The sequence below is a fragment of the Ricinus communis genome, chromosome 9, assembly GCF_019578655.1.
Source record: "Ricinus communis isolate WT05 ecotype wild-type chromosome 9, ASM1957865v1, whole genome shotgun sequence".
Classification (NCBI taxonomy): domain Eukaryota; kingdom Viridiplantae; phylum Streptophyta; class Magnoliopsida; order Malpighiales; family Euphorbiaceae; genus Ricinus; species Ricinus communis.
The window spans coordinates 17,775,794-17,788,249 of NC_063264.1; the positions used below are offsets into that span (position 1 = coordinate 17,775,794).

The 12,456-nt window shown below is 37.4% G+C and overlaps 2 protein-coding genes across 2 annotated transcripts; both read right to left on the reverse strand.

Moving 5' to 3' along the window:
• Nucleotides 1-410: 410 nt before the first annotated feature.
• On the reverse strand, nucleotides 411-2,626 carry LOC8261771 (protochlorophyllide reductase, chloroplastic). The gene is made up of 5 exons (XM_002534199.4): nucleotides 2,466-2,626; nucleotides 2,271-2,369; nucleotides 1,334-1,865; nucleotides 886-1,244; nucleotides 411-787 (listed from the first exon to the last, which is right to left on the reverse strand). Exons 1-5 carry the CDS (start codon nucleotides 2,508-2,510, stop codon nucleotides 632-634), a joined length of 1,191 nt encoding a protein of 396 aa, XP_002534245.1. The 5' UTR covers nucleotides 2,511-2,626; the 3' UTR covers nucleotides 411-631.
• A 757-nt stretch (nucleotides 2,627-3,383) lies between these two features.
• On the reverse strand, nucleotides 3,384-12,325 carry LOC8261772 (WD repeat-containing protein 44). The gene is made up of 7 exons (XM_002534198.4): nucleotides 10,009-12,325; nucleotides 7,498-7,588; nucleotides 6,960-7,117; nucleotides 6,818-6,869; nucleotides 6,637-6,719; nucleotides 6,361-6,454; nucleotides 3,384-4,360 (listed from the first exon to the last, which is right to left on the reverse strand). Exons 1-7 carry the CDS (start codon nucleotides 11,767-11,769, stop codon nucleotides 3,762-3,764), a joined length of 2,838 nt encoding a protein of 945 aa, XP_002534244.2. The 5' UTR covers nucleotides 11,770-12,325; the 3' UTR covers nucleotides 3,384-3,761.
• Nucleotides 12,326-12,456: the final 131 nt, after the last annotated feature.

The following is a 12,456-nucleotide window of genomic DNA, read 5'->3' on the forward strand; positions in this document are numbered from 1 at the left end:
AGTTTCTTGGTTTCCTGTTGGTAACTAAAACATCTTCTGGTTCAGTTCTCTCTTACAGTGATGTTGAAGAAACTTAAAGCGGTTATCCACTCTGAGACTACATGTGACTTGGTTTATTGCAGGAATTCAATATGCAAAAAGCTAAGAACCACAGCATATCCATGACCTTGTTTTATTGAGATTGTATCATCTGGATATATGTTGGAAGGCTAGTAGAAGAAGGGAAGAACAGATGATGGCAGAAGGATGCTTGCAGTATTTATAATGGACAATGCTCCCCTAACCCTTCAATCCCAGCAATGCAAGAAGCCTCATGCACTGATTATAATGTGGAAAGCTGCATCTAGGGCTTGTTAATATCCAGCCCTTAGGGTTACAAATATTATATGATCCTGAATTGAGACATTGTCTTGATTTGTCAAAGAGTTAATTAATTGCACTTTGCTACAAGGGTGAATGATTTTATTGTCAAATGATACAAACAAGTCATCTACTCCTACAAAAGATTTGTTTACAGAAGAAACATCATCCGAATCCAAACTTTGAACTCATAACAGGACTCAACTCTGCACTAACATCATCCTCTCCTGGGGCAAAGATCAGTTGAGAGAAGAGCATCAAGCCTTCTCAATCAAGCCAGACCAACAAGTTTCTCACTAATCTCCCATACTTTACGAGCCTTATCTGCATCACTAGCTTCTTGAGACAACTGGTTCTCAAATGAAGCTGAGTCCTTATTCCAGCTCCAGTATACACCTGATTTTGTCAAGCTCGGATCGCTGACAACCTGAAGTAAGAAGGAAACAGATTAATTATGTTGTTGTATAGCATGCGAAGATTACATGTCATTTCTTTTAATATGCTTTTTCTTTTCGTCCTCATTACCTGAGCAAGTCTTTTTCCAGCTTCATCTTCAGAAACATAGCCCTTGGTAATGTACTTTTGGAAAGGAGGGAATAGAGTCCTGAACAAAGGAATGTGCTCCCTGAACAAGCCAGTTGTGGCAATGCAGCCAGGATAAAGGGAAGCGAATGTTATGCCAGTTTCTTCGTGGAAACGCCTGTGAAACTCTTGCATAATAAGCATGTTGCAGACTTTGCTGTCCTTGTAGGCTTTGGCACCATCAAAGTTGCCACCATCAATCATTGCTGAGCTGTTTAGCCCGTTCAAGCCTCCTGCAAGTCCCCTCATGTCTCCAAGATTGGCCTTAGGAGGTACATTCCCAGCCAAGGTGTTTGTGTTCCCTAAAGATTTCATCACACAACACTCAATTTAACCAAGAAAATACATGCATGATATAGTGAAATTAAACATTATAGGCAATGTATTATACCAGTAATTGATCCAACAATTATGAGTCTCTTTGATGGGTAATCAGATTTCTGGAGATCCTCAAGCAATAACCGAGAAAGGAGGAAGTGACCAAGATGGTTAGTACCAACACTAAGTTCAAATCCTTCAGCAGTAAAAGTAGGTTCTTTAGCAGTTGGCAGGTAAACAGCAGCATTGCAAACAAGCACATCAAGAGGCCTTCCTGATCGCTTGAAGTTATCAACGAATTGGCGTACACTGTCAAGGGAAGCAAGGTCTAAGTGCATGATGGTGTAGTTTTCCTTAGAGATGCCAGCTGATTTAGCAGCTCTTTCTGTCTTAAGGAAGTCCCTGCAGGCCATAATTATGTGCCATTTTCCAGTTTCAGCTAATGCCTTAGCTGTGGCTAGACCCAAACCAGAAGAGGCACCAGTCACTATGACACTTCCCTTTCTTAAAGTTTTCTTGCCTTCTGGGGCTGCCCTGTTTACTGCTGGACTTGCTGTTGCCATTGTCTGAGCTCTCACTGCCCCAACTCTTTGGTTGGGTTCTCTCTGCCAGTCAAAAACAATTAAATAAATAAATAAACAATCTATACACAAAGATTTTCCTGTGAAGGGCTATTGTACTTTATTTCAAGTGAATTTCCCTATGCGTTTGAATTTTAAAATCTTAAGCATTCCCCAGAGTTACTTATCCTATCAGATTTTGTATGTCTAATGTTGCTCAAAAGAATTGATATACATTAGTGCTCAAAATGACGATAATCAACTAAACTAGGGAAAACACATTGGGATGAATAGAATTTGTTTTTCTAAGAAAAGCAATTGATGTCATACTATTTATACAGAAAAACTCCTGCGAGTAAAAGAAAAAAAGAAAAACGGCAATCAATTGTCACTTATTATAGCAAGAATGATATTCCAAGAAATTCAAGAATAGAGCTATGCAGTCATTACCTTGAATCTAAATGCGGAAGAGCTATGGTCAGCTTTGAGATGGTCTGAGAGTGAAACTCCAAATAAACTTGAGTCCTTAAAAGATGCACTAGATTTTCCCTGCAGAAATTAAATTGAACAACAATACAGTCAACCTCACATGTTTCTTCAATCCAGTAAATACCCTAAGCCCAGTTAAGAAAACCAGTAGCAAACCTCTTTAAGGACAACAAAAGTAGAGGAAACCAAAGAAGAAGCCATGCTATTACTTTGCAAAAATCCTCGAGGTGTTTATAGTAGTACTCTTGTGTCCAGTGAAGCTGAACTCTGCAGTGCATAAGAGTGAGTTCCTGAAAAAGATATTAAGTCATATGGCATGTATATATAGTGGCAACAGCATTGTCTGTTTGTCCAATATTAAAAGTGTCATGATTTTGGATATGAAAGATTATAATAAAAAAAGAAAAGAAAAAAAGAAGAGGATAAGATAATTAGTAAGTACACGTGTCTGCCACATCAGTTCCAATCAGCCAATCAGAGACTGAGAATTGGATTTCCTAAGGTATATTGATGATAGATTATGTTTTTTTATTTTTTTGTAAAATAAAAATCATTGTAAGGATATTTTGGTCCGACTCCCAAAAAGTGCCACTCCTGTTAGATATGGGCTAAGGATATGGAAATGTTGAATATGACAGGGAATGGTGGGAGCTACGTTTTAGATTTTGGATTAAGAATGCACCAATTGAACCACGTTTTGGCAGCTTGGCTTTCTCATTTATTTCTATTACCCAGTTAGGCAAAAAAAAAAAAAAATTCTTTTTTTAGTAAAAAAACCCAGTTTGTAGATTCAATTACAGAACATCATTATATGATTGTTATGGAAAACATTTTACAAAATATGCTATTGCCATGGAGTTAATACTTTTGTTTTGTAGTTTTACAAGTTTTGGCAGGTTAAATCGGTTTGAGTTATCTTTGTTCAAACTGCATTACCTGAATTTAATTAGATATCTGAAAGTTTTCCAATTGGACTGATTGCCAGAGTAAAAAAGGTTACAGCAGCAACTTCCGTATGAATCACTCAAATAAGCAGATAGAACATCAGGACCTGGTAAGGTTGAACAAGATCTCTGAGAATGAATGTAAAAGAATTTAATTTTAATTCAATAAGCTTTTGCCATGCTCATAACTCTACAATTCCCGACATGAGAAATACATCGGTTTCTAGATTCAGGGTGTACTCTTTTTTTTTTCTCTTTTTCTTTTTTCTGGGTTTAACAAATCTATAAATTTTTTTTTTTTTTTTGCAATGCTCAATCGGACAGGATTTCCATCTGAACTCAACATCCGATGAGCACAAGCATCAGGAAAGAACTGAAACTCACTAATATTACACATCTCACCAAACATCTCTGTACACAATATAACCAAGAGGGGGGGGAACTTTTGACTATACTTGGCTTGCCAAACTCATTTTCAACACCTTCAATACCCTCTTCCAACCCTCCCTCAAATTCGAACCGGCAATCCAAAATTTTGGAAAGTTCTAATTTCCCCTCTAAGGCCAGCAGTTACAATCACCATGCCATAGGCTGACATATTCTGGCTCATCCCACTGGCAATATCCACACTTGAGCGGGGGCTCCAGGTTCTGGTAGCTAAATTGAGTTTCTCCTCCGGCCATGTCGCTGAAATTCTATCGAAGAAATAACCATTTGTTGCACTGCAAATAATTCCATTGAGTGGACTGTTGGTACACCCAGATAAAGATTGTGAACCATTGTTGCTACTTATTTCCTCAACAGGTGTAGGAGGATGATTGGCGATTGAGACCTCATCAAGATGGTTATCAAGTCCATTCTGTTCTCCAGGAAGAGTATCTTGTAGTCCCCATATATCACCCATGCCAGGCCATGGAATGGCCACAGATACATCTTGACAATGGAAATGCTCATATGAACGTGTGATGGTAACACCTTTGTTTCTGCTAGGTCGAGATTCAGCTTCATGCTTCCACACATACACGTATGAATCCTCACTAGCAGAGACTACATATTTTCCATTTGCTGTGAGGGAGGCTGAGATTTGGCTGTTGGCGTTACGAAACCCTGTCACAGAATTATCACCAATTTAAGCAATGGGAATGGTACAGTTCTACAGATGCATGTTAAGTGTTAACACAATAGAACTAGCACACTTCAAGATTATCTTAAAGAATCAACTATGTTCAATTGCGTTTATCTTAGAAAAAGATAATCAGAATATCAAAGACAAGAAAAGAGAACAATACTATGTAAATCCTAGAATTCCATATGTTTTCTGGTTTTGGAGAAGTGCAGATTTTCAAGAATCATTTCCAATGTTTTACCCCATATGCTAAGCATCAAAGTCTAAGGTTATGGAAAACCTTTCAGCCTTCCGTCGTTGAAGCAAAATATTGATAAATGAAGGAATCAATTATACATATTTGTCCGCTAAACACATGTCATTTAAACTCCATTAGTAGACAATTTCACCTTTAAAGTCAAATAAACTAGACACCAAAACCTTAAGAAAAGATGTCAGTCAGCAAGATTGTCACTTGCGCCTAAGTTGCAAGCCTTTTACTCTGAAAGTGAAGGGTGTACAACACCCAATTGATTTCCAAAACCAAATATAAAAACTCCTAATTCATTGTACACCACTATACACACCTTTTCCATTACTCATTCTGTATCATTACACACTCCTACCAAGACAACTGTATCTTATCTTAAGATTCTTTCTTGGCCAAAATCCAATAAACCTACTCCCATAATCTCATTACTTCTCGAATAGAACAAATAATTCCAAGTTACTGAGATGCAGTTCAAGTCCAATAGTCATCAGCAGCATCCCTTGTCACAAAGAAGTATTTGAGAGCAAGAGCAAGCAAGAGAGAGACTTATACAGTCAAGTGCACTCTCAAGTTGAACTCGTTTATTTCTTGACTCCTCAATTTGAACAACCATTAAGTACCTACCTAAAGAGCAGGTAGGAATTTTACTAGATATGTGATCCAGAAAAATTAACAAAAAGACTGAAATTGAATTCTCATTTGAAAGATAACTTTTACAATGGAGAGCTATTAATAAGCTCCGAAACAAGCTATTCCCTGGCAGATCAAGTTATGAGCAACAGAAGAACAGGAGATCACCCTTGGTGTGTGGTAATATGAATTTCACAGTACTCTTTTCTTTCCTTTTACTTTCCATTTTCCTATTTCTTCTTTTTCCTTCCTTTAATTGGGAGAAAGGGTAGGGTGAGAAACTGGGTAGACGCTGATGAAGAAAAGGCTTCAAGGTAACAAATTTATGTAGAGTAGATATCAAAGAATGTTCTCCATGGAAAGCTACTTGGAGGAAAGAGCCTCTTAAACCATCCATATGACTAGAAAGCCCCTTGCGAATCAACTAATTAACGATGAGTGGAAAATATTTAGTCAGAAAGCAGTTTTCTTTATTAACTAATTCTACTCCATTGTGACAGGGAGCATATGCAGCTTTAGGGATCAATCGGATCAATCTAAAATTTGTAGGAACAGAGCTTGATACTCTGAAGGACCTTATTTCACAGCCAGGCTTAAATAAGTAGAAAACAACTTGGGAGAAAGAAAAGTGTATTTAGTTTCTTATGAAGTATAGGCATCTCACTCAGAATAAAACACTTCCCAAGTCAATTTACCACCGTTTCATGTGAAGGCACGTTTCACCTCATGCTATCCTCCCGAGTGCATCTTTAAAATAGATTTTGAAAAGCATCAGGAGTTCCCTGGAGTACTGCTCAGATATTGGTAAGTTGAGATAGTACTGCCCAAAGTGACAATAGGATCCAGGAACTTAATTTTAGCATGAATGGCTTTGGATATGGGAGAAAGTAGACATTCATAACTTAACAGTTTCCTTCCGAATTGAAATCAGTATTATCTAGACTCATAAAGGTTCTAATAAATGCTAGATTTTGTAGTTTTAACAGTCAGCTAATATCCCCTTGATCAACCAAATCAGATATAAAAATAAAACCTTCAGATTTTCTTTTACTTGGCCCCATATAGCTAAAAATATTCAGACAAGAAATAATTAATATCTACCTTTGAACTTGTGAACCAGATCAACACCATCAATAACTCGAACTCGAGAGTCTGCTGATGTAATGAGTACTTCTGATGAGCTTTCTCGTGCAAACTGTTTAACAAAAATGGTCAGAGATTGTAAGGGATCATATAAGTAGTGGCTCACATATAGTACATACAGGTCATGCCTAATGCAAGAAAAGTAATGAAAGCATGAACACGATAAACAATCACGATTTCTCTCTTCAATGTTTAAATGTATGCTTGTGAGATGAATGCAATTTGTAAAGCTACCTGGAATCCAGTGATTTTTTTGAGATGGGCTTTCTTCTTCTTATTCTGCAGATTAATTTGACATTTTTGTTGCAACTTATTCTCTGGAAAGGAAATACAAATAGAGAAAAGAAAAAACTGTGAGCAACTATATGTGTGAGTGTATAGTAAATAGATAAGGTGGGGATTTATTAACTTGTACCAGATGTGCTATATAACCGGCAGCTTCCCTTGTATGAGCCAACAAGTGCGCCCTACAAGGCCCATGAAAATTCACTGAGCTACAAATAAGATCTTCTGCATATTATAGACAGAACATAGATACATTATTAATGGCAACCTACCTGGCCATCTGGAGTATAGCAAGCAGCAGTGACCATTTCATGCAGATCATTCCAGTCGACAACTTGACGATCAGGGATGCTCCATATGCGAACCTTTGCATCTAGGGACCCACTGATGAAGTATCTATCATCAACAGGATTAAACTGGATGCAAGTTACTGTGCCAATGCAAATCAAATCAAACAGTGAAATTAGCAAAAAGGCCTAAGCAGATTGATGAATGGAAAGAAAAAAGAGGTGGAAGATGATGGAGATTTTGACCACCCAGATTAAAAGAAAATCTACACTAAAGAAAAAAAAAGTGGAAAAATGTTCATTCTAATAAATTAAACCTATTCCCAATTTTATCATCCTAACCAGTGAATAAAATTATTCACAATGCAATCAATGGTCAATCGCAGGTTCACTAGTGCTGGGCTGAATTTTGGAGAAAGAGGCAAACCAAATAAGCAGCATTTAATTTAATGCTGATAGAATTGCAAGCCAAACAAACAGGGGATAGAGGAAGCATGAGATGAAATGGGGAGAATGTACTTACCATAATCACTGTGTGAGAATATTTTCAAACAAGTCTTGCTAGACAATTGCCATAAGCGCACAGTTTTGTCCATTGAAGAAGAAAGTAAGTGCTGTGGAAAACCAGAAAGCAATAGTGTCAGGATGTTCTATAAGAATATGAATACACTAATTCCAGGAAGTAATATTCTTAGGATGTTTCACAAGGATACGCTATTAGTTAATCAGTGATTGTCAAAGACTTTGCTAAACTCATACACATATCTTCAGCTCCAAGATTCCTCAACCCACATTGAAAAGGAATGAACATCAAATAATCTCCGTCAAGGCTTCTGAAAAGTATTAGCACCATTTAGTGAGGTTTAAATCATCAATTTTTTGCCCCCTTCCTCTCACATTTAAAAGATAAAATAAACTATATTCACAGTTAAGTAACTTTATCATTACACAAGGTAAAGGAAATTTCTTTCAATATTATTGAATTATAGCATCACAGTTCCAACTCCACAATATCGCCACTCTGTAACCATATCAAACTTCATCTACAACATTGGTTTTCTTCTTTCCCCAAGCCTTTCCACTCATTGCACTTATCCAACTTAAGATATATTCTACGAATTTTCATAGAAATGGGAAATACCAATTAATTGAATCATGTATCATAAAATTGAAACAGTATTTCATCCTTATTTGGAGGCTATTAATTGAGACGATATTCACAAACAGCAAAATCTGCCTCAGCTTTCAATTATTCAAGGTGCCCCTTTCCAGCAACTTAAAACTGGTGCATCCATACAGGCAACTTTTTGAATACACATGTCGCCCCTTTTATAACCAAAATTTGGCTTCACTTTGCATTACTTACTGGTAACTTACTGGATTTTAGAATATAAACCTTTTTAGGCCCATCCCTTCTTTTTAGCCTGCCAAATTTGAAGGACACTTTACCAAAGATTTTTTAGCCAATAAACTTCTAAATTTAACTATTTGAATAGGGTTTTTCCCAAGGGAAGAGTCCAGGATAAATTCACAGTAGCGGCAACCATTTAGGTCCAATGCTGTATGATTATGTCCAATACCATTACACTGTTTCCAATACCAAAGCAGTTTACTATACTGTTATTTAAATTCCAGTATACAAGCCAGGAAGGATATTTCTTCTTCCAATAATATATGTTAAAAGAAGAATAATCAACCTTTTCCTTTAATGGGTGGAGAGGAATTGATTATCTAAGACATTGCTAGTAATAAACAGGAATGGGATGAGAAGAGAAAGATATCCATCTGAAGATTGGCAGCAGAAGAAAGCAAAAGCCTAAGCATTTGGAGTGATCAGTGAACACTCAGCTGGTCTTCTAATTTGAAACACGCTCTAAACAATGCAAATCTAAATCCTGTCCAACTGCTAGGACACTGAATTTAACCAAATTTCAAGGCTGCCAAGGTCCAAGTACCACTCAACCTTAAATTACAGATTATAAATTAAATATTCAGCCGCTGATCCTGTCTTATAATTTTCAATTGCAGGATGAGTAAATTCTCATAACTATACAAGTAATTTAAGTTCCCTAGCCAGCAGCTCTCTAAGATCAATTAGAATTTCCAATCCCTGTAAGCTTACGGAACTTATTTGCCACTGATTCCTAATAGGATGTGGAGACCAAAAAAAGCTTGGTTATGCCCCTCATGACCATTTGGCCACAAACTGCAATATTATGTTGTTTAGGTTCTTGAGGGGCAGGAAAGGTGTCTAGAGCACTATTGTTGTTGTTTTCTGGTATTTTTTCGTTAAGGGAATTGCAGATGCATTTAGCAGCATCCGCCTTTGCATAGTCATACCAATCTAAGCAGTATTATAATCTAACCGCACTACTGTCACTTAGTGTAGTGTGTTTGTGGCTTCTGTATTTAAATTTGGGGTTCACAGGAGTTTCGTCAGTTTTAATATCATTGCAGAGCTATTTTATTTTAATATGATATTTTGCTTCTAATTCTTCATTTTATTCTTGTTAGGAGATTGCTTTATTTTCCTCCTCGTGTGCTATGTTAAATTTATATGCATTAATTCCTAGCACTAAATTATATACCAATTTCTCATTTTAGCAAAAAGCAGCAATTCATGATAAACAACTGCTACTAGATCAATGTTTAAAAATGCATGCAAATGACACCTGAAAAAAGTGTAAAGAGAAAATGGCAAAGTCGTACCATCTAACCAGCATGACAAGCCTATCCAATGTATTTAAGATATGTTACGATATATTTTAGAAAAATAAAATTCAGTCTCTCATCAGCATGTGTCTGAAAATCTGCCCTTAAATTCCAAACAACCAAAAAGAAAGTAGAAATAGAATACTTCCCTAATCTGCAATGCGTAAGTAAAGGAAATAAATGCACCAAATGTAATCAAGAAAATAAATTAGCAAATAAGAAAAATGTGAATAGAATGGGCAATTGAACCACGATATATTTCGCATTAAGGTAAAAAATATGTGTATCTAATGCTCTGGAGAAGAAAAGAATAGTAACCAACCTGAGACTTAGACCATGAGAGGTCAAGTACATCATCTAGATGTCCTTGGAATGAACATATGGGTTTGTCTGTAAGTGCAAACACAGTTTCTGGCACAACAATATGATCCAAGCTCAAAGATTTTCGACTTAAAGATGATCGCCCTCTCCTTTTCTTTTCATAATGACCTTCTGCTGTTGGTGACAACAAAGAAGGTTCAGGTGATCCATTTGCAGTCAACAAAAAGTTAAAATTCCCATCCTCCGGTTTATCAATCAGCAACTCTCCTTTCCTTTCTGTCTCAATAACCTGCCAAATATGAATCACACAATCCTCGCCTGCACTTGCTAGATACCTGCCATCTAAACTAAACTTAATACACCAAATCGACCCATTATGTGCTTGTATCTCCTGGCTCTTGTAAAGAGCACTTAACTCTTTGAACGACTTCCCATATTGCCTCACCCTCACTCTCTCAGGACCATGAAATGATGTATCCTGGCTATCATCTGTAGCTGAACTTGACCTCCTTCCTCCTTTCTCAGACCCAGTATCCCTTTCATCACTACTTCTTCTCTCTTTGTTATTCCCCTTTACACCAGTTGCCACACTCCTTATACTCCTAAACCAACTGCCCTTCTTTTTCAGCTTGGACACCCCGCTTCCAACACCTCCATTATTATTGGAATCAAGACTTTCTCGTGTACCATCCTCTACAATTTGTCTCCTCATCAGTTCTTGCACAATCGGCGAATGCCCTACACTCATTTCAAACTCCTCCATTGTCAGCTGCCTTCCAGTACCCACTTCTTTCAACTTGTTTAAAGTCCCATCTTCCCTTATCTCATTAATTACAAACTCTTTCCCATTATCAAGATTCTTAATTGTACACACTTGGGTTGATTCTGCTTCTGCTGTTGTTATAGTAGTAGTACTAGTACTAGTAGTATCATCAACTCGACCAACCCCATTACAATCCAGTTCCTCCCCAAGCTCTCCTAAGCTCCAGTTCCCATTTAAATTACCATTAGAATTTGTGGAATCAGATCGAGTTACATCCATTTTCCTACCATTAAATTTACCTGAAGGAGGCTTATTTGGCGAAAGAGAAGCATTTAGAGTTCTTTTGCTACCATCACCACCAACAACAACAGCATTATTACTATTGTTGTTATCATCACCAACATTGGAATTACATTTATTTACATCCATTAAATCATGGGAAAGAATCCGAGGAGAATAAAAAGATAACAAAGAAGAAGAACAAGAATTAAAATCACCATCATCCCGATCCAATCTTGAACCACCACCGCCGTCCGATTTCGATCGAACAATGCCACAACCAGAACAAGAACCAGGACCCGGACCCGGTTGTTCCCGGCTTAAATGATCGGAAGAAGCAGACCGACCGGGTTTGGCCCGGTCGGAAGCCAGACCCATTTGATGGAGTAGTCTCTCGCGGCGCTCAGATACTGAAGCTGGCTCAGAGATCCAAACATCATATCCAGAGAATTTAGGGACAACAAATGGGTATCCGTTATTATTATCGCTATTAGGAGGGGAATTGAAATGGGCCGGGGTCGGGTCAAGATCGGAGTCGGAGTTAGAAGCAGAGCAAGAACAAGAAGAAGAAGCAATACGATCGAGTGATTCGTAGAAATGTTCTTCTTCTTCTTCTTCTTCTTCTTCTTCCTCCTCCTCCTCTTCTTCTTCTTCTTCGGTTGTTTCTTCTTCTTCTTCGCTATCGTGCTTATGATTCTTGGTGAAGCTGTTCTTGCTCATTTCTTCGCAGTCATTGTTTAATTAATCATCGTATCATTCCAAGAAAGCTCTTGAAAAAAAGAAACAGCTGGGGGGGCATTCCATATCCATTCAAGAGAAAACCCAAAATGGAAATGGAAATGGAAATGCCTGGCTATCACCACCCAATTGGCAGAAACACAAGAAGAAGAGAGAAGGGAGAAAAAAAGAGAAAAAAAGCGTTGATTTGATTTGATTTAATGTTGCTGTTTGTTGGCTATAAGGATTGTGCAGGTGAGGTGTTTGTTGTTTTGATTATGTTTGTTGTTGTTGGTATTTGAGTTTCTTTTTTTTTTTTCTTTTTTGGTGTTGGGCAAGGATCTATAAAGTGAGGGGATTGGTTGGAGAGATCGGAGAGAAAGACAGATCCGATGAGAGAAGAGAAAGGGAACGAAGCCCTATGTTATATGTATGTGTATGTGTATGTGTATGTACTGAAAGAGAGAGAGAAAGAGAGAAGTGATGTTTTTGTGTGTAAATATGTATGTGTGTGTTTGTTTGTGTGCGTGTGGAGAAGTGAGAGGGAAGAGGGAAGAGAGAGAGTGAGAGTGTGTGTTTGCTGATTGGACTTTGTTTTTCTAGTTTTTATGTTGTTTTCATTTTATTTTACTATGTTTATTTGTTTTCTCTCTCTCTCTTTGATCGAAGAAAATAGAAAAGAAAAAGAAA